This window comes from Salmo salar, chromosome 21, assembly GCF_965601325.2.
Source record: "Salmo salar chromosome 21, fSalSal1, whole genome shotgun sequence".
In the NCBI taxonomy this organism is placed as follows: domain Eukaryota; kingdom Metazoa; phylum Chordata; class Actinopteri; order Salmoniformes; family Salmonidae; genus Salmo; species Salmo salar.
In genome coordinates, this window is record NC_138311.1 from 60226835 (window position 1) to 60249850 (window position 23016).

Sequence of the window (23016 nt, forward strand, 5' to 3'; positions counted from 1 at the left end):
CCCTAATAAACCACAGGAAGAGTAGCTAATGGGGATCCCTAATAAACCCCAGGAAGAGTAGCTAATGGGGATCCCTAATAAACCCAAGGAAGAATAGCTAATGGGGATCCCTAATAAACCCCAGGAAGAGTAGCTAATGGGGATCCCTAATAAACCCAAGGAAGAGAAGCTAATGGGGATCCCTAATAAACCCCAGGAAGAGTAGCTAATGGGGATCCCTAATAAACCCCAGGAAGAGTAGCTAATGGGGATCCCTAATAAACCCCAGGAAGAGTAGCTAATGGGGATCCCTAATAAACCCCAGGAAGAGTAGCTAATGGGGATCCCTAATAAACCCCAGGAAGAGTAGCTAAAGGGGATCCCTAATAAACCCCAGGAAGAGTAGCTAATGGGGATCCCTAATAAACCCCAGGAAGAATAGCTAATGGGGATCCCTAATAAACCCCAGGAAGAGTAGCTAATGGGGATCCCTAATAAACCCAAGGAAGAGTAGCTAATTGGCATCCCTAATAAACCCCAGGAAGAGTAGCTAAAGGGGATCCCTAGAAATAATACAGGAAGAGTAGCTAATTGGGATCCCTATAAATACCACAGGAAGAGTAGCTAATTGGGAATCCCTAATAAACTCCAGGGAAAGTAGCTAACGGTGGTCCCTAATAAACCCCAGAAAGAGTAGCTAATGGGGATCCCTAATAAACCCCAGGAAGAGTAGCTAATTGGGAATCCCTAATAAACTCCAGGGAAAGTAGCTAACGGTGGTCCCTAATAAACCACAGGAAGAGTAGCTAATGGGGATCCCTAATGAACCCCAGAAAGAGTAGCTAATGGGGATCCCTAATGAACCCCAGAAAGAGTAGCTAACGGGGATCCCTAATAAACCACAGGAAGAGTAGCTAATGGGGATCCCTAATAAACCCCAGAAAGAGTAGCTAATGGGGATCCCTAATAAACCCCAGAAAGAGTAGCTAATGAGGATCCCTAATGAACCCCAGAAAGAGTAGCAAATGAGGATCCCTAATAAACCCCAGGAAGAGTAGCTAATGGGGATCCCTAACAAACCCCAGAAAGAGTAGCTAATGGGGATCCCTAATAAACCCCAGGAAGAGTAGCTAATGGGGATCCCTAATAAACCCCAGGAAGAGTAGCTAATGGGGATCCCTAATAAACCCCAGGAAGAGTAGCTAATGGGGATCCCTAATAAACCCCAGGAAGAGTAGCTAATGGGGATCCCTAATAAACCCCAGGAAGAGTAGCTAATGGGGATCCCTAATAAACCCCAGGAAGAGTAGCTAATGGGGATCCCTAATAAACCCCAGGAAGAGTAGCTAATGGGGATCCCTAATAAACCCCAGGAAGAGTAGCTAAAGGGGATCCCTAATAAACCACAGGAAGAGTAGCTAATGGGGATCCCTAATAAACCCCAGGAAGAATAGCTAATGGGGATCCCTAATAAACCCCAGGAAGAGTAGCTAATGGGGATCCCTAATAAACCCAAGGAAGAGTAGCTAATTGGCATCCCTAATAAACCCCAGGAAGAGTAGCTAAAGGGGATCCCTAATAATAACACAGGAAGAGTAGCTAATGGGGATCCCTTGAAATACCACAGGAAGAGTAGCTAATTGGGATCCCTAGAAATAACACAGGAAGAGTAGCTAATTGGGATCCCTATAAATACCACAGGAAGAGTAGCTAATTGGGAATCCCTAATAAACTCCAGGGAAAGTAGCTAACGGTGGTCCCTAATAAACCCCAGAAAGAGTAGCTAATGGGGATCCCTAATAAACCCCAGGAAGAGTAGCTAATTGGGAATCCCTAATAAACTCCAGGGAAAGTAGCTAACGGTGGTCCCTAATAAACCCCAGGAAGAGTAGCTAATGGGGATCCCTAATAATACCACAGGAAGAGTAGCTAATGAGGATCCCTAATAAACCACAGGAAGAGTAGCTAATAGGGATCCCCAATAAACCCCAGGAAGAGTAGCTAATGGGGATCCCCAATAAACCCCAGGAAGAGAAGCTAACAGGGATCCCTAATAAACCCCCAGAGGAGTAGCTAATGGGGATTCCTGATAAACCCAAGGAAGAGAAGCTAATGGGGATCCCTAAAAACCCATGTAAAAGTAGCTAATGGGAATCCCTAATAAACCCCAGGAAGAGTAGCTAATGGGGATCCCTAATAAACCACAGCAAAAGCACCTAACAGGGATCCCTAATAAACCACAGGAAGAGTAGCTAACGGGGATCCCTAATAAACCACAGGAAGAGAAGCTAATGGGGATCCCCAATAAACCCCAGGAAGAAAAGCTAATGGGGATCCCTAATAAACACCATGAAGAGTAGCTAACGGGGACCCCTAATAAACCCCAGAAAGAGTAGCTCATGGGGATCCCTAATAAACCCCAGGAGAAGTAGCTAATGGGGATCCCTAAAAAAAAGGAAGATTAGCTAATGGGGATCCCTAATAAACCCCAGGAAGAGTAGCTAATGGGGATCCACAATAAACCCCAGGAAGAGTAGCTAATGGGGATCCCTAATGAACCCCAGAAAGAGTAGCTAATGGGGTTCCTAATAAACCACAGGAAGAGTAGCTAATGGGGATCCCTAATAAACCCCAGGAAGAGTAGCTAATGGGGATCCCTAATAAACCACAGCAAAAGCAGCTAACAGGGATCCCTAATAAACCACAGGAAGAGTAGCTAACGGGGATCCCTAATAAAACACAGGAAGAGAAGCTAATGGGGATCCCCAATAAACCCCAGGAAGAAAAGCTAATGGGGATCCCTAATAAACCCCAGGAGAAGTAGCTAATGGGGATCCCTAATAAACACCATGAAGAGTAGCTAACGGGGACCCCTAATAAACCCCAGAAAGAGTAGCTCATGGGGATCCCTAATAAACCCCAGGAGAAGTAGCTAATGGGGATCCCTAAAAAAAAGGAAGAGAAGCTAATGGGGATCCACAACAAACCCCAGGAAGAGTAGCTAATGGGGATCCCTAATGAACCCCAGAAAGAGTAGCTAACGGGGTCCATAATAAACCACAGGAAGAGTAGCTAATGGGGATCCCTAATAAACCCCAGGAAGAGAAGCTAACGGGGATCCCTAATAAACTACCCAGGAAGAGTAGCTAATGGGGATCCCTAATAAACCCCAGGAAGAGATAGCTAATGGGGATCCCTAATAAACCCCAGGAAGAGTAGCTAATGGGGATCCCTAATAAACCCCAGGAAGAGAAGCTAATGGGGATCACTAATAAACCCCAGGAAGAGTAGCTAATGGGGATCCCTAGACATACCACAGGAAGAGTAGCTAATTGGGATCCCTAGAAATACCACAGGAAGAGTAGCTAATGGGGATCCCTAATAAACCCCAGGAAGAGTAGCTAATGGGAATCCCTAATAAACCACAGGAAGAGTAGCTAACGGGGATCCCTAATAAACCCCAGGAAGAGTAGCTAATGGGGATCCCTAATAAACTCCAGGGAAGAGTAGCTAATGGTGATCCCTAATAAACCACAGGAAGAGTAGCTAACGGGAATCCCTAATAAACCACAAGAAGAGTAGCAAAACAGGGATCCCTAATAAACCCCAGGAAGAGTAGCTAATGGGGATCCCTAATAATACCACAGGAAGAGTAGCTAATGGGGATCCCTAATAATCCCACAGGAAGAGTAGCTAATGGGGATCCCTAATAAACCCCAGGAAGAGAAGCTAACAGGGATCCCTAATGAACCCCATGAAGAGTAGCTAATGGGGAACCCTAATAAACCCCAGGAAGAGTAGCTAATGGGGATCCCTAATAAACCCCAGGAAGAGTAGCTAATGGTGATCCCAAAATAAAACCCAGAAAGAGTAGCTAATGGGGATCCCTAATAAACCACAGGAAAAATAGCTAACGGGAATCCCTAATAAAGCACAAGAAGAGTAGCTAAAGGGGATCCCTAATGAACCCCATGAAGAGTAGCTAACGGGAATCCCTAATAAACCACAGAAAGAGTAGCTAATGGGGATCCCTAATAAACCCCCAGGAAGAGCAGCTAATGATGATCCCTAATAAACCCCAGGAAGAGTAGCTAATGGGGATCCCTAATAAACCACAGAGAAGAGTAGCAAAACAGGGATCCCTAATAAACCACAGGAAGAGTAGCTAATGGGGATCCCTAATAAACTCCAGGGAAAGTAGCTAACGGTGATCCCTAATAAACCACAGGAAGAGTAGCAAAACAGGGATCCCTAATAAACCCCAGGAAGTGTAGCTAATGGGGATCCCTAAAAATACCACAGGAAGAGTAGCTAATTGGGAATCCCTAATAAACCCCAGGAAGAGTAGCTAATGGTGATCCCTAATAAACCCCAGGAAGAGTAGCTAATGGGGATCCCTAATAAATACAAATACAAAATCTCCCCATAACATTACAGTGTAGTGGGAAATAAGCACGGTACAGAACGTTGGGTTACAGTATTTCAAGCTCGTAATTCAAGCTCTGACACATCATTTGAAACAGGCAGATTATTTCTTATGACTATGACTTACTTTGTCAGCAGCTGCCAGCAGGTTGTCGGCCATCTTGTCCAGGTTGGGAGCTTTCCCTGTGTAGATGAATCCCATCATCTCCTTAAACACGTCTGGCTCCACATCACTGATGTCCACACGGTTCTGAGACAGGACAATAGTGTTTGAAATCCCTGTGTCTACTATGTGGAGTAAAGCGGTAGTATCTTTCATCTCTGGAACGGTCATTCCGGGCAAATAAAAAAGGTCAATAAAACTAGACCCACCTTTTTACTCTCCTCCATCTCATGTTCAAACATGGCGTTAAAGACGGGGGATCTTGCTGTCAATCAAAGACAATAACATCAGTAAGATTCGAGGCAAAAACCCCATAACATATTAACACATTTTCATGTTGCAGCTACTGGCAATATTCAATTAGGGTCAAGGGATTAGAACCCAGGTGCTGCTGGACGGAGAGTAAGGGAGATAGCCAGAGGGAGGGGAGGGCTAGGGTCAAGGGATTAGAACCCAGGTGCTGCTGGACGGAGAGTAAGGGAGATAGCCAGAGGGAGGGGAGGGCTAGGGTCAGGGGATTAGAACCCAGGTGCTGCTGGACGGAGAGTAAGGGAGATAGCCAGAGGGAGGGGAGGGCTAGGGTCAGGGGATTAGAACCCAGGTGCTGCTGGACGGAGAGTAAGGGAGATAGCCAGAGGGAGGGGAGGGCTAGGGTCAAGGGATTAGAACCCAGGTGCTGCTGGACGGAGAGTAAGGGAGATAGCCAGAGGGAGGGGAGGGCTAGGGTCAGGGGATTAGAACCCAGGTTCTGCTGGACGGAGAGTAAGGGAGATAGCCAGAGGGAGGGGAGGGCTAGGGTCAGGGGATTAGAACCCAGGTTCTGCTGGACGGAAAGGTATTACCTGCTAGGATGGATTTGTGTGCCTTAAACTCCTGCCCTCCCACATAGCGGGAACTAGTAGTTTAGTTGTAATGGTGTAGTAGTGGTGTAGTATTAGTGGTGGCGTAGTAGTAATGGTGGTGTAGTAGTAGTGGTGGTGTAGTAGTAGTGGTGTAGAAATAGTAGTGGTGGTGTAGTAGTAGTGGTGGTGTAGTAGTAGTGGTGGTGTAGTAGTAGTGGTGGTGTCGTAATGGTGGTGGGGTAGTAGTAGTGGTGGTGTAGTAGTAATGGTGGTGTAGTAGTAATAGTGGTGTAGTAGCAGTGGTGGTGTAGTAGTAGTGGCGGTGTCGTAATGGTGGTGGGGTAGTAGTAGTGGTGGTGTAGTAGTAATGGTGGTGTAGTAGTAATAGTGGTGTAGTAGCAGTGGTGGTGGTGTAGTAGTGGTGGGGTAGTAGTAGTGGTGGTGGTGTAGTAGCAGTGGTAGTGTAGTAGTAGTGGTGGTGTAGTAGAAGTGGTGGTGGTGTAGTAGTGGTGGGGTAGTAGTAGTGGTGGTGGTGTAGTAGTGGTGTAGAAATAGTAGTGGTGGTGTCGTAATAGTGGTGGGATAGTAGTAGTGGTGTAGTAGTATTAGTGGTGGTGTAGTAGTAGTGGTGTAGTAGTAGTAGTGGCAGTGTTGTAATGGTGGTGGGGTAGTAATAGTGGTGGTGTAGTAAAGTGGTGGCGGTGTAGTAGTGGTGGGGTAGTAGTAGTGGTGGTGGTGTAGTAGCAGTGGTGGTGTAGTAGTAGTGGTGGTGTAGTAAAGTGGTGGCGGTGTAGTAGTGGTGGGGTAGTAGTAGTGGTGGTGGTGTAGTAGCAGTGGTAGTGTAGTAGTAGTGGTGGTGTAGTAGAAGTGGTGGTGGTGTAGTAGTGGTGGGGTAGTAGTAGTGGTGGTGGTGTAGTAGTGGTGGTGTTGTAGTAGTAGTGGTGGGATAGTAGTGGTGGTGTAGTAGTAGTGGTGGTGTAGTAGCAGTGGTGGTGTAGTAGTAGTAGTGGTGTAGTAGTGGTGGTGTAGTAGTAGTGGTGGTGTAGTAGCGGTGGGGTAGTAGTGGTGGTGGGGTAGTAGTAGTGGTGGTGTAGTAGTAGTGGTGGTGTAGTAGTAGTGGTGGTGTAGTAGCAGTGGGGTAGTAGTAGTGGTGGTGTAGCAGTGGTGGTGTAGTAGTAGTGGTGGTGTAGTAGTAGTGCGGTAGTAGTAGTGGTGGTGTAGTAGTAGTGGTGGTGTAGTAGTAGCAGTGGTGGTGTAGTAGTAGTGGTGGTGTAGTAGTAGTGGTGGTGTAGTAGTAGTGGTGGTGTAGTAGTAATGCTGGGGTAGTAGTAGTAGTGGTGGTGTAGTAGTAGTGGTGGGGTAGTAGTAGTGGTGGTGTAGTAGTAGTGGTGGGGTAGTAGTAATGGTGGCGTAGTAGTGGTGGGCTAGTAGTAGTGGTGGTGTAGTAGTAGTAGTAGTGGTGGTGTAGTAGTAGTGGTGGGGTAGTAGTAGTGGTGGTGTAGTAGTGGTGGTGGTGTAGTAGTGGTGGTGTAGTAGCAGTGGGGTAGTAGTAGTGGTGGTGGTGTAGTAGTAGTGGTGGTGTAGTAGCAGTGGGGTAGTAGTAGTGGTGGTGTAGTAGTAGCAGTGGGGTAGTAGTGGTGGTGGTGTAGTAGTAGTGGTGGTGTAGTAGCAGTGGTGTAGTAGAAGTGGTGGTGTAGTAGTAGTGGTGGGGTAGTAGTAGTGGTGGTGTAGTAGTAGTGGTGGTGTAGTAGTAGTGGTGGTCTAATAGTAGTGGTGGTGTAGTAGTAGTGGTGGTGTAATAAAAGTGGTGGTGTAGTAGTAGTAGTGGGGTAGTAGTAGTAGTGGTGTAGTAGTAGTGGTGGTGTAGTAGTAGTAGTGGTGTAGTAGTAGTGGTGGTGTGGTAGTAGCAGTGGGGTAGTAGCAGTGGGGTAGTAGTAGTGGTGGTGGTGTAGTAGTAGTGGTGGGGTAGTAGTAGTGGTGGTGTAGTAGTAGTGGTGGGGTAGTAGTAATGGTGGTGTAGTAGTAGTAGTGGTGTAGTAGTAGTGGTGGTGTAGTAGTAGTAGTAGTGGTGTAGTAGTAGTGGTGGTGTAGTAGTAGTGGTGGGGTAGTAGTAGTGGTGGTGTAGTAGTGGTGGTGGTGTAGTAGTGGTGGTGTAGTAGTAGTAGTAGTAGTGGTGTAGTAGTGGTGGTGGTGTAGTAGTAGTGGTGGGGTAGTGGTGGTGGTGGTGTAGTAGCAGTGGGGTAGTAGTAGTGGTAGTGTAGTAGCAGTGGTGGTGGTGTAGTAGTAGTGGTGGTGGTGTAGTAGTAGTAGTGGTGTAGTAGTAGTGGTGGTGTAGTAGTAGCAGTGGGGTAGTATAGTGGTGGTGTAGTAGCAGTGGGGTAGTATAGTGGTGGTGTAGTAGTAGTAGTGGTGGTGTAGTAGTAGTGGTGGTGTAGTAGTAGCGGTGGTGTAGTAGTAGTGGTGGTGTAGTAGTAGTGGTGGTGTAGTAGTAGTGGTGGTGTAGTAGTAGTGGTGGTGTAGTAGTAGTGGTGGTGTAGTAGCAGTGGTGGTGTAGTAGTAGTGGTGTTGTAGTAGTAGTAGTAGTGGTGGTGTAGTAGTAATGGTGGTGTAGTAGTAGCGGTGGTGTAGTAGTAATGGTGGTGTAGTAGTAGTGGTGGTGTAGTAGTAGTGGTGGTGTAGTAGTGGTGGTGTAGTAGTAGTGGTGGGGTAGTAGTAGTGGTGGTGTAGTAGTGGTGGGGTAGTAGTAGTGGTGGTGGTGTAGTAGCAGTGGGGTAGTAGTAGTGGTGGGGTAGTAGTAGTGGTGGTGTAGTAGTAGTAGCAGTTGTGTAGTAGTAGTGGTGTAGTAGTAGAAGTGGTGATGTAGTAGTAGTGGTGGGGTAGTAGTAGTGGTGGTGTAGTATTGGTGTAGTAGTAGTGGTGGTGGTGTAGTAGAAGTGGTGGTGTAGTAGTATTGGTGGTGGTGTAGTAGTAGTGGTGGGGTAGTAGTAGTGGTGGTGTAGTAGTGGTGGTGTAGTAGTAGTGGTGAGGTAGTAGGATTGGTGGTGGTGTAGTGGTAGTGGTGGTGTAGTAGAAGTGGTGGTGTAGTAGTAGTGGTGGGGTAGTAGTAGTGGTGGTGTAGTAGTAGTGGTGGGGTAGTAGTAGTGGTGGTGTAGTAGTGGTGGTGTAGTAGTAGTGGTGGTGTAGTAGTAGTAGTGGTGGGGTAGTAGTAGTGGTGGTGTAGTATTAGTGGTGGTGTAGTAGAAGTGGTGGTGTAGTAGTAGTAGTGGTGGGGTAGTAGTAGTGGTGGTGTAGTAGTGGTGGTGTAGTAGTAGTGGGGTAGTAGTAGTGGTGGTGTAGTAGCAGTGGGGTAGTCGTAGTGGTGGTGTAGTAGAAGTGGTGGTGTAGTAGTAGTGGTGGTGTAGTAGTAGTGGTGGGGTAGTAGTAGTGGTGGGGTAGTAGTAGTGGTGGTGTAGTAGTAGTGGTGGTGTAGTAGAAGTGGTGGTGTAGTAGTATTGGTGGTGTCGTAGTAATAGTGGTGGTGTAGTAGCAGTGGTGGGGTAGTGGCAGTGGTGTAGTAGTGATGGTGGTGTAGTAGTAGTGTAGTAGTAGGAGGTGTGTATTGGTATTGGTAATAGTGTAGTATTAGGGTAGTAGTAGGAGGTGTGTATTGGTAGAAGTGTAGTAGTAATGGTGTAGTAGTAATGGTGTAGTAGCATAGTAGTAGTGTAGTAGTAATGGTGTAGTAGCATAGTAGTAGTGTAGTAGTAATGGAGTAGTAGTGTAGAAGTAGTAAATTAGTGGTGTAGTAGTAGTGATGTAGCGGTAATGAATTAGTGGTGTAGTAGTAGTAGTAGTAGTGTATTAGTGGTGTAGAAGCAGTGCATTAGTGATGTAGTAGTAGTGTATTAGTGGTGTAGTAGTAGCAGTAGTAGTAGTAGTAGTAGTAGTAGTAGTAGTGGTGTAGTAGTAGAAGTGGTGTATTAGTGGTGTAGTAGTAGTAGTAGTAGTAGTGTAGCAGTAGTTTAGTAGTGGTGTAGTAGTAGTAGTGTATTAGTGATGTAGTAGCAGTATTTTAGTAGTATTGGTGGTATAGTAGTAGTAGTAGTGTAGCAGTTTAGTAGTGGTGTAGTAGTAGTAGTAGTGTATTAGTTATGTAGAAGTAGTGTAGCAGTAGTTTAGCAGTAGTGTATTAGTGGTGTAGTAGTAGTATTGTAGTAGTATTAGTAGTGTATTGGTGGTGTAGTAGTAGTAGTGTAGCAGTAGTTTAGTAGTGGTATAGTAGTAGTGGTGTAGTAGGAGTAGTGCTGTAGTAGTAGAAGTACTAGCAGTATTGTAGAAGTAATGTATTGGTGGTGTAGTAGTAGTCGTGTATTAGTTATGTAGTAGTAGTGTAACAGTAGTTTAGTAGTGGTGTAGTAGTGGTGTAGTAGCAGTAGTGCAGCATGAGTTTATTAGTAGGGTATTAGTGGTGTAGCAGTAGTATTGTAGTAGTGTATTAGTGGTGTAGTAGTCGTAGTATAGCAGTGGTGTAGTAGTAGCAAAGGTGTAGTAGCAATAGTAGAAGTAGTGTATTAATGATGATGTATTAGTAGGTGTAGTAGTAGTAGTGCTGTAGTAGAAGTAGTGTATTAATGGTGATGTAGTAGTAGTGTATTAGTGGTGTAGTAGTAGTACTGTATTAGTGGTGTAGCAGTAGTGTAGCAGTAGTTTAGTAGTTGTGTAGTAGCAGTGGTGTCGTAGTAGTAGTTTAGTAGTGGTGTATTAGTGGTGTAGCAGTGGTGTAGTAGTAGTAGTTTAGTAGTGGTGTATTAGTGGTGTAGCAGTGGTGTCGTAGTAGTAGTAGTGTATTAATGGTGGTGTAGTAGTAGTAGTACTAGTGTATTAGTGGTGTAGTAGTAGTAGTGTATTAATGGTGGTGTAGTAGTAGTAGTAGTAGTGTATTAGTGGTGTAGTAGTAGTAATGTAGTAGCATCACTGTAGTAGTAGTAGAAGCAGTGTATTAGTGGTGTAGTAGTAGTAGTAGTGTAGCAGTGGTTTAGTAGCGGTATAGCAGTAGTAGTATTGTAGTAGTAGTATTGTTGTAGTAGGTGTAGTGTTGTAACAGAAGTAGTGTACCAGTGGTGTATTAGTAGTAGTGTAGCAGTAGTTTAGTAGTGGTGTAGTAGTAGTAGTGGTAGTAGTATTGTAGTAGTAGTAGTGGTAGTAGGTGTTGTAGTAGTATAAGTAGTAGTGTATTAATGGTGGTGTAGTAGTAGTAGTGGTGTAGTAGTAGTAGTGGTGTTGTAGTAGTAGTAGTATTGTAGTAGTAGTAGTAGTAGTAGTAGTAGTAGTAGTAGTGTTGTAGTAGAAGTAGTAGTGTATTAATGGTGGTGTTGTAGTAGTAGTAGTAGTAGTAGTAGTAGTGGTGTAGTAGTAGTAGTGTTGCAGTAGAAGTAGTGTATTCGTGGTGTAGTAGTAGTATTGTAGCAGTAGTTTAGTTGTGGTGTAGCAGTAGTAGTAGTGTAGAAGTAAAGTAGTAGTAGAATTGATGTAGTAGTAGAAGTAGTGTATTAGTGGTGTAGTAGTAGTAGAAGTAGTATTAGTGTAGTAGCAGCATTGTATTAGTAGTAGTAGTAGTGTTGTAGTAGTAGTATAAGTAATGTATTAGTGGTGTAGTAGAGTAGCAGTAGTGTAGTATTAGAAATAGTGTATTAATGGTGATGTAGTAGTAGGTAGTAGTGTATTAATGGTGGTGTAGTATTAGTAGTGTATTAGTGATGTAATAGTAGTAGCAGTGTATTAGAAGTGTATTTGAGATGTAGTAGTAGTAGTGTATTAATGGTGGTGTAGTATTCGTAGCATATTAGTGGTGTAGTAGTAGTAATGTATTAATGGTGGTGTAGTATTCATAGCGTATTAGTGGTGTAGTAGTAGTAATGTAGCAGTAGTTTAGTAGTGTAGTGGTAGAGAGGGGGCTGGTAGTGGTAGAGAGGGGGCTGGTAGTGGTAGAGAGGTATTAGTGGTGTAGTAGTAGTAATGTAGTAGTAGTTTAGTAGTGGTGTAGTAGTAGTAGTAATGTAGCAGTAGTGTAGTAGTAGTGTAGTAGTAGTAGTTTAGTAGTGGTGTAGTAGTGTAGTGGTAGAGAGGGGGCTGGTAGTGGTAGAGAGGTATTAGTGGTGTAGTAGTAGTAATGTAGCAGTAGTTTAGTAGTGTAGTGGTAGAGAGGGGGCTGGTGCTGGCTGGTAGTGGTAGAGAGGTATTAGTGGTGTAGTAGTAGTAGTAATGTAGTAGTAGTAATGTAGTAGTGTAGTAGTGTTACCTGCCAGGATGGATTTGTGAGCCTTGAACTCCTGCCCTCCCACATAGAGGGAACAGTCAGTGAAGCGGGAACACTGCCACAGGTTCCCCAGGTCATCTGACAGCTGGCACTCTGGGACCTTCAGCATGTTAATGTTGGACTGGCCAGAGATGTTCACCGAGTCCTGCACCACACTCACCTACAATACAATATAACATACAATACATTATCAATACATTATCCATACATTATCTATACATTTACATGATCAATACTAAATCATGTTGGACTGGCCAGAGATGTTCACAGAGTCCTGCACCACACTCACCTAGAATACAATGCATTATCAATACATGATCAATACATTATCCATACATTATCTATACATTTACATGATCAATACTAAATCATGTTAGACTGGCCAGAGATGTTCACAGAGTCCTGAACCACATTCACCTTTCATTTTTAATGTTTATTTCACCTTTATTTAACCAGGTAGGCCAGTTGAGAACAAGTTCTCATTTACAACTGTGACCTGGCCAAGATAAAGCAAAGCAGTGTGACACAAACAACAACACAGAGTTACACATGGAATAAACAAACGTACAGTCAATAACACAATAGGAAAAGTCTATATACAGTGTGTGCAAATGGCGTGAGGAGGTAAGGCAATAAATAGGCCATAGTAGCGAAGTAATTACAATTTAGCAGATTAACAGTGGAGTGATAGATGAGCAGAGGATGATGTGCAAGTAGTGATACTGGTGTGCAAAAGAGCAAAAAAGTAAATAAAAACAATATGGGGATGAGGTAGGTAGACTGGGTGGGCTATTTACAGATTTACACCTAGAATACAATATAACATACAATACATGATCAATACATTATCCATACATTATCTATACATTTACATGTTCAATACTAAATCATGTTGGACTGGCCAGAGATGTTCACAGAGTCCTGAACCACACTCACCTAGAATAGAATGCATTATCAATACATTATCAATACATTATCAATACTAAATCATGTTGGACTGGCCAGAGATGTTCACAGAGTCCTGCTCCACATTCACCTAGAATAGAATGCATTATCAATACATTATCAATACATTATCTATACATTATCATGTTCAATACTAAATCATGTTGGACTGCCAGAGATGTTCACAGAATAGTGCAACACACTCACCTAGAACACAATACATTAATCTATACTAAAACACAAGTACTATGTGGACAGACACAATAATAGATGGTTTGGAGAGAACTTCTAAAGCCTTGTTCACACTGCAAGCCTTAATGCTCAAATCAGTTTTGGAATACTGACTGTCCAAACAGCAAGTTAAAAGTGACATGGCTACACTAGTTGTCAGAGTAATGATGTGTGTGTGTGCGCAGTAATGTAGAATGATCGGTTGTGGCGCTCGTGCTTGCTGTCACTCAGAAGATATGTTGCAGCCCAAGGTGACAATGTCTGCCATGGACATTTTCCAGTTGCTTTGAATGATCAAAATGATAGTGTAAGAACGCTTTTAAAGCCTCAAAGGATATGATGGTCCTTTTTGGTCAGCCACAGCAGTCAACTCGCTAGCTAGGCATAGCGTTTTAGATTTCTAGCACATTCACTCATTTGTAGACAAAAAACAAGCTAGTTAGCTATCACAAGTTCTTGTGAAAACTGTCAACAGAGTAGCTAGCAAGCAACAAGATATGCCAAAGAACAGTCTAAAAACCACTCGAGGGCAAATAAATAAGATTTGACCATTCAGACAAGTTGCATGAACAGGAATCAGATTTATATCGGATTTCAAACCACTGAAGGTGGTTTGAAATGTGGCTTGAAATATCTGCTTCCAAGTGATTTTTGGCTGTTCAGACCGTGGGAAAAAGAACAGATTCTAATCAGATGTGCAAAAAATATATATATTTAGTCACTTCAAACTGCCAATGTGAACAAGGCTTTATGTTTATTTTTGCATAAACAGGTCTACTACAACAGGAAAACACAGCACATTGTAACCCAAATTAAACAGCACAGCTACCTAACGTTATGTTGGCTACGCTATCCTTACGAACCACATAGCATATCATTACAGCAGTATGTACCGGTATGTTAGCTAGCTACGCTGTCCTTACGAACCACATAGCATATCATTACAGCAGTATGTACCGGTATGTTAGCTAGCTACCTAACGTTATGTTGGCTACGCTATCCTTACGAACCACATAGCATATCATTACAGCAGTATGTACCGGTATGTTAGCTAGCTACCTAACGTTATGTTGGCTACGCTATCCTTACGAACCACATTACATATCATTACAGCAGTATGTACCGGTATGTTAGCTAACTTACAATCAAATGCCGACCCCATTATCTACCAAGAGAATTCTCTTCGATTATAATCACAGTCATGTATATCCCCCAACAAGCAGACACATCGACGGCCCTGAAAGAACTTCATTGGACTCTATATAAACTGGAAACCACATATCCTGAGGCTGCATTTATTGTAGCTGGGGATTTTAACAAGGCTAATCTGAAAACAAGGCTCCCTAAATTTGATCAGCATATCGAATCCGCGACCCGGGCTGGCAACACCCTGGATCATTGTTACTCTAAGTTCCGCGACGCATACAAAGCCCTCCCCCGCCCTCCTTTCGGAAAATCTGACCACGACTCCATTTTGTTGCTCCCAGCCTATAGACAGAAACTAAAACAGGAAACTCTCGTGCTCAGTTCTGTTCAACACTGTTCAACCAGACCATCCCCCTGGCACAGTGCTATATTAACCAGACCATCCCCTGGCACAGTGCTATATTAACCAGACCATCCCCTGGCACAGTGCTATATTAACCAGACCATCCCCTGGCACAGTGCTATATTAACCAGACCATCCCCTGGCACAGTGCTATATTAACCAGACCATCCCCTGGCATGGCACAGTGCTATATTAACCAGACCATCCCCTGGCATGGCACAGTGCTATATTAACCAGACCATCCCCTGGCATGGCACAGTGCTATATTAACCAGACCATCCCCTGGCACAGTGCTATATTAACCAGACCATCCCCTGGCATGCAGTGCTATATTAACCAGACCATCCCCTGGCACAGTGCTATATTAACCAGACCATCCCCTGGCTACAGTGCTATATTAACCAGACCATCCCCTGGCACAGTGCTATATTAACCAGACCATCCCCTGGCTACAGTGCTATATTAACCAGACCATCCCCTGGCATGGCACAGTGCTATATTAACCAGACCATCCCCTGGCACAGTGCTATATTAACCAGACCATCCCCTGGCATGGCACAGTGCTATATTAACCAGACCATCCCCTGGCACAGTGCTATATTAACCAGACCATCCCCTGGCATGCAGTGCTATATTAACCAGACCATCCCCTGGCATGGCACAGTGCTATATTAACCAGACCATCCCCTGGCACAGTGCTATATTAACCAGACCATCCCCTGGCATGGCACAGTGCTATATTAACCAGACCATCCCCTGGCACAGTGCTATATTAACCAGACCATCCCCTGGCACAGTGCTATATTAACCAGACCATCCCCTGGCATGGCACAGTGCTATATTAACCAGACCATCCCCTGGCACAGTGCTATATTAACCAGACCATCCCCTGGCACAGTGCTATATTAACCAGACCATCCCCTGGCACAGTGCTATATTAACCAGACCATCCCCTGGCATGGCACAGTGCTATATTAACCAGACCATCCCCTGGCATGGCACAGTGCTATATTAACCAGACCATCCCCTGGCACAGTGCTATATTAACCAGACCATCCCCTGGCACAGTGCTATATTAACCAGACCATCCCCTGGCACAGTGCTATATTAACCAGACCATCCCCTGGCATGCACAGTGCTATATTAACCAGACCATCCCCTGGCATGGCACAGTGCTATATTAACCAGACCATCCCCTGGCATGGCACAGTGCTATATTAACCAGACCATCCCCTGGCATGGCACAGTGCTATATTAACCAGACCATCCCCTGGCACAGTGCTATATTAACCAGACCATCCCCTGGCATGGCACAGTGCTATATTAACCAGACCATCCCCTGGCACAGTGCTATATTAACCAGACCATCCCCTGGCACAGTGCTATATTAACCAGACCATCCCCTGGCATGGCACAGTGCTATATTAACCAGACCATCCCCTGGCACAGTGCTATATTAACCAGACCATCCCCTGGCACAGTGCTATATTAACCAGACCATCCCCTGGCATGGCACAGTGCTATATTAACCAGACCATCCCCTGGCACAGTGCTATATTAACCAGACCATCCCCTGGCACAGTGCTATATTAACCAGACCATCCCCTGGCATGGTGCTATATTAGCACACTACCCCTCTGTTAAGAGAGGGGGTACTAACGAGGGGTGGAAACTCAGGATACTTGACAACGAGGACTCTGAGTCAGCTAATATAAATCTCTATAAGTCTGGAACAGTATTGGTACAGGGCAACCCCCCCAAACAGTTTCAGCTGAACTTTCACCTAATCAAAGAATTAGCCCAGCAGGAGAAGCTCTCCCTTGAGAAAGATACCCCCACCCTGAGTGGGTCAGACCAGACCTCTTCATTATATAACCCCACAGACCAGCAACCCCCAGACCTCTTCATTATATAACCCCACAGACCAGCAACCCCCAGACCTCTTCATTATATAACCCCACAGACCAGCAACCCCCAGACCTCTTCATTATATAACCCCACAGACCAGCAACCCCCAGACCTCTTCATTATATAACCCCACAGACCAGCAACCCCCAGACCTCTTCATTATATAACCCCACAGACCAGCAACCCCCAGACCTCTTCATTATATAACCCCACAGACGAGCAACCCCCAGACCTCTTCATTATATAACCCCCCAGACCAGCAACCCCCAGACCTCTTCATTATATAACCCCACAGACGAGCAACCCCCAGACCTCTTCATTATATAACCCCACAGACGAGCAACCCCCAGACCTCTTCATTATATAACCCCACAGACGAGCAACCCCCAGACCTCTTCATTATATAACCCCACAGACCAGCAACCCCCAGACCTCTTCATTATATAACCCCACAGACCAGCAACCCCCAGACCTCTTCATTATATAACCCCCCAGACCAGCAACCCCCAGACCTCTTCATTATATAACCCCACAGACGAGCAACCCCCAGACCTCTTCATTATATAACCCCACAGACTAGCAACCCCCAGACCTCTTCATTATATAACCCCACAGACCAGCAACCCCCAGACCTCTTCATTATATAACCCCACAGACCAGCAACCCCCAGACCTCTTCATTATATAACCCCACAGACCAGCAACCCCCAGACCTCTTCACTATATAACCCCCCAGACCAGCAACCCCCAGACCTCTTCATTATATAACCCCACAGACCAGCAACCCCCAGACCTCTTCATTATATAACCCCCCAAGAGGAAAGTCAACCTCCCAGCACAGAGTAATACTCCCTCATTGAAATGAAGGATACATTCACCCAGCTGGAGGAAAGGCAGGTGGAGCTGGAACAGCAGGTGATTACACTCCAGTCAACACAGACCCAGACAACAGTCCAGCACAACAACACCCCCTTAACCAGACCCAGACAACAGTCCAGCACAACAACACCCCCTTAACCAGACCCAGACAACAACACCCCCTTAACCAGACCCAGACAACAACACCCCCTTAACCAGACCCAGACAACAACACCCCCTTAACCAGACCCAGACAACAACACCCCCTTAACCAGACCCAGACAACAACACCCCCTTAACCAGACCCAGACAACAACACCCCCTCAACCAGACCCAGACAACAACACCCCCTTACCCAGACCCAGACAACAACACCCCCTTAACCAGACCCAGACAACAACACCCCCTTAACCAGACCCAGACAACAACACCCCCTTAACCAGACCCAGACAACAACACCCCCTTAACCAGACCCAGACAACAGTCCAGCACAACAACACCCCCTTAACCAGACCCAGACAACAACACCCCCTTAACCAGACCCAGACAACAGTCCAGCACAACAACATCCCCTCAACCAGACCCAGACAACAACACCCCCTCAACCAGACCCAGACAACAGTCCAGCACAACAACACCCCCTTAACCAGACCCAGACGACCCAGACAACAGTCCAGCACAACAACACCCCCTTAACCAGACCCAGACAACACAACAACACCCCCTTAACCTGTTAGGGCTAGGGGGCAGTATTTACACGACCGGATAAAAAACGTACCCGATTTAATCTGGTTATTACTCCTGCCCAGTAACTAGAATATGCATATAATTATTGGCTTTGGATAGAAAACACCCTAAAGTTTCTAAAACTGTTTGAATGGTGTCTGTGAGTATAACATAACTCATATGGCAGGCAAAAACCTGAGAAGATTCCTTACAGGAAGTGGCCTGTCTGACAAGTTCTTGTTCTTCTTGACTCTCTTTATTGAAAACTGAGGATCTTTGCTGTAACGTGACACTTCCTACGGCTCCAATAGGCTCTCAGAACCCGGGAAAAAGCTGAATGATGTAATTACAGCCCCTGGCTGAAAAACATTAGCGCCTTTGGTAAGTGGTCTATCAGAGGACAATCAGACTGAGGCGCATGCACAAGGCGACACCATGTTTTAATTTTTTCTCTCTTTGAACGTAAACACGCTTTCCCGGTCGGAATATTATCGCTTTTTTACGAGAAAAATGGCATAAAAATTGATTTTAAACAGTGGTTGACATGCTTCGAAGTACGGTAATGGAATATTTAGAATTTTTTTCTCACGAAACGCGTCGTGCGCGTCACCCTTCTTTACACTTCGGATAGTGTCTTGAACGCACGAACAAAACAGAGGATATTTGAACATAACTATGGATTATTTTGAACCAAACCAACATTTGCTATTGAAGTAGAAGTCCTGGGAGTGCATTCTGACAAAGAACAGCAAAGGTAATAACATTTTTCTTATAGTAAATCTAACTTTGGTGAGGGCTAAACTTGGTGGGTGTCTAAATAGCTAGCCCTGTGATGCCGGGCTATCTACTTAGAATATTGCAAAATGTGCTTTCACCGAAAAGCTATTCTAAAATCGGACATAGCGATTGCATAAAGGAGTTCTGTATCTATAATTCTTAAAATAATTGTTATGTTTTTTGTGAACGTTTATCGTGAGTAATTTAGTAAATTCACCGGAAGTTTGCGGGGGGTATGCTAGTTCTGAACGTCAGATGCTAATGTAAACAACTGGTTTTTGATATAAATATGAACTTGATTGAACAAAACATGCATGTATTGTATAACATAATGTCCTAGGTGTGTCATCTGATGAACATCATCAAAGGTTAGTGCTGCATTTAGCTGTGGTTTGGGTTTATGTGACATTATATGCTAGCTTGAAAAATGGGTGTCTGATTATTTCTGGCTGGGTACTCTGCTGACATAATCTAATGTTTTGCTTTTGTTGTAAAGCCTTTTTGAAATCGGACAGTGTGGTTAGATTAACGAGAGTCTTATCTTTAAAATGGTGTAAAATAGTCATATGTTTGAGAAATTTAAGTAATAGCATTTGTAAGGTATTTGAATAACGCGCCACAGGATTCCACTGGCTGTTACATAGGGACGATTTCGTCCCACCGACCCTAGAGAGGTTAACCAGACCCAGACAACAGTCCAGCACAACAACACCCCCTTAACCAGACCCAGACAACAACACCCCCTTAACCAGACCCAGACAACAGTCCAGCACAACAACACCCCCTTAACCAGACCCAGACAACAACACCCCCTCAACCAGACCCAGACAACAACACCCCCTTAACCAGACCCAGACAACAACACCCCCTCAACCAGACCCAGACAACAACACCCCCTTAACCAGACCCAGACAACAGTCCAGCACAACAACACCCCCTTAACCAGACCCAGACAACAACACCCCCTCAACCAGACCCAGACAACAACACCCCCTTAACCAGACCCAGACAACAACACCCCCTCAACCAGACCCAGACAACAACACCCCCTTAACCAGACCCAGACAACAACACCCCCTTAACTAGACCATGACAACACAACAACACCCCCTTAACCTGTTAGGGCTAGGGGGCAGTATTTACACGACCGGATAAAAAACGTACCCGATTTAATCTGGTTATTACTCCTGCCCAGTAACTAGAATATGCATATAATTATTGGCTTTGGATAGAAAACACCCTAAAGTTTCTAAAACTGTTTGAATGGTGTCTGTGAGTATAACAGAACTCATATGGCAGGCAAAAACCTGAGAAGATTCCTTACAGGAAGTGGCCTGTCTGACAAGTTCTTGTTCTTCTTGACTCTCTTTATTGAAAACTGAGGATCTTTGCTGTAACGTGACACTTCCTACGGCTCCAATAGGCTCTCAGAACCCGGGAAAAAGCTGAATGATGTAATTACAGCCCCTGGCTGAAAAACATTAGCGCCTTTGGTAAGTGGTCTATCAGAGGACAATCAGACTGAGGCGCATGCACAAGGCGACACCATGTTTTTATTTTTTCTCTCTTTGAACGTAAACACGCTTTCCCGGTCGGAATATTATCGCTTTTTTACGAGAAAAATGGCATAAAAATTGATTTTAAACAGTGGTTGACATGCTTCGAAGTACGGTAATGGAATATTTAGAATTTTTTTCTCACGAAACGCGTCGTGCGCGTCACCCTTCTTTACACTTCGGATAGTGTCTTGAACGCACGAACAAAACAGAGGATATTTGAACATAACTATGGATTATTTTGAACCAAACCAACATTTGCTATTGAAGTAGAAGTCCTGGGAGTGCATTCTGACAAAGAACAGCAAAGGTAATAACATTTTTCTTATAGTAAATCTAACTTTGGTGAGGGCTAAACTTGGTGGGTGTCTAAATAGCTAGCCCTGTGATGCCGGGCTATCTACTTAGAATATTGCAAAATGTGCTTTCACCGAAAAGCTATTCTAAAATCGGACATAGCGATTGCATAAAGGAGTTCTGTATCTATAATTCTTAAAATAATTGTTATGTTTTTTGTGAACGTTTATCGTGAGTAATTTAGTAAATTCACCGGAAGTTTGCGGGGGGTATGCTAGTTCTGAACGTCAGATGCTAATGTAAACAACTGGTTTTTGATATAAATATGAACTTGATTGAACAAAACATGCATGTATTGTATAACATAATGTCCTAGGTGTGTCATCTGATGAACATCATCAAAGGTTAGTGCTGCATTTAGCTGTGGTTTGGGTTTATGTGACATTATATGCTAGCTTGAAAAATGGGTGTCTGATTATTTCTGGCTGGGTACTCTGCTGACATAATCTAATGTTTTGCTTTTGTTGTAAAGCCTTTTTGAAATCGGACAGTGTGGTTAGATTAACGAGAGTCTTATCTTTAAAATGGTGTAAAATAGTCATATGTTTGAGAAATTTAAGTAATAGCATTTGTAAGGTATTTGAATAACGCGCCACAGGATTCCACTGGCTGTTACATAGGGACGATTTCGTCCCACCGACCCTAGAGAGGTTAACCAGACCCAGACAACAGTCCAGCACAACAACACCCCCTTAACCAGACCCAGACAACACAACAACACCCCCTTAACCAGACCCAGACAACAGTCCAGCACAACAACACCCCCTTAACCAGACCCAGACAACAGTCCAGCACAACAACACCCCTCAACCAGACCCAGACAACAACACCCCCTTAACCAGACCCAGACAACACAACAACACCCCCTCAACCAGACCCAGACAACAACACCCCCTTAACCAGACCCAGACAACAACACCCCCTTAACTAGACCATGACAACACAACAACACCCCCTTAACCTGTTAGGGCTAGGGGGCAGTATTTACACGACCGGATAAAAAACGTACCCGATTTAATCTGGTTATTACTCCTGCCCAGTAACTAGAATATGCATATAATTATTGGCTTTGGATAGAAAACACCCTAAAGTTTCTAAAACTGTTTGAATGGTGTCTGTGAGTATAACAGAACTCATATGGCAGGCAAAAACCTGAGAAGATTCCTTACAGGAAGTGGCCTGTCTGACAAGTTCTTGTTCTTCTTGACTCTCTTTATTGAAAACTGAGGATCTTTGCTGTAACGTGACACTTCCTACGGCTCCAATAGGCTCTCAGAACCCGGGAAAAAGCTGAATGATGTAATTACAGCCCCTGGCTGAAAAACATTAGCGCCTTTGGTAAGTGGTCTATCAGAGGACAATCAGACTGAGGCGCATGCACAAGGCGACACCATGTTTTTATTTTTTCTCTCTTTGAACGTAAACACGCTTTCCCGGTCGGAATATTATCGCTTTTTTACGAGAAAAATGGCATAAAAATTGATTTTAAACAGTGGTTGACATGCTTCGAAGTACGGTAATGGAATATTTAGAATTTTTTTCTCACGAAACGCGTCGTGCGCGTCACCCTTCTTTACACTTCGGATAGTGTCTTGAACGCACGAACAAAACAGAGGATATTTGAACATAACTATGGATTATTTTGAACCAAACCAACATTTGCTATTGAAGTAGAAGTCCTGGGAGTGCATTCTGACAAAGAACAGCAAAGGTAATAACATTTTTCTTATAGTAAATCTAACTTTGGTGAGGGCTAAACTTGGTGGGTGTCTAAATAGCTAGCCCTGTGATGCCGGGCTATCTACTTAGAATATTGCAAAATGTGCTTTCACCGAAAAGCTATTCTAAAATCGGACATAGCGATTGCATAAAGGAGTTCTGTATCTATAATTCTTAAAATAATTGTTATGTTTTTTGTGAACGTTTATCGTGAGTAATTTAGTAAATTCACCGGAAGTTTGCGGGGGGTATGCTAGTTCTGAACGTCAGATGCTAATGTAAACAACTGGTTTTTGATATAAATATGAACTTGATTGAACAAAACATGCATGTATTGTATAACATAATGTCCTAGGTGTGTCATCTGATGAACATCATCAAAGGTTAGTGCTGCATTTAGCTGTGGTTTGGGTTTATGTGACATTATATGCTAGCTTGAAAAATGGGTGTCTGATTATTTCTGGCTGGGTACTCTGCTGACATAATCTAATGTTTTGCTTTTGTTGTAAAGCCTTTTTGAAATCGGACAGTGTGGTTAGATTAACGAGAGTCTTATCTTTAAAATGGTGTAAAATAGTCATATGTTTGAGAAATTTAAGTAATAGCATTTGTAAGGTATTTGAATAACGCGCCACAGGATTCCACTGGCTGTTACATAGGGACGATTTCGTCCCACCGACCCTAGAG

The 23016-nt window shown here is 44.2% G+C and overlaps 1 protein-coding gene across 3 annotated transcripts in view; it reads right to left on the reverse strand.

The window, feature by feature from the left end:
- LOC106593662 (speckle-type POZ protein-like A) overlaps positions 1-23016 on the reverse strand; it is a 223217-nt gene that overhangs the window by 142862 nt on the left and 57339 nt on the right. For all 3 annotated transcript variants that reach the window (XM_045704961.2, XM_045704962.2, XM_045704960.2), the window contains 3 exons: positions 11687-11864; positions 4777-4832; positions 4532-4654 (listed from right to left, as the gene is read on the reverse strand). In XM_045704961.2, the coding sequence (XP_045560917.1) occupies positions 4532-4654; positions 4777-4832; positions 11687-11864 (357 nt within the window). The remainder of the gene's footprint in view (positions 1-4531; positions 4655-4776; positions 4833-11686; positions 11865-23016) is intronic.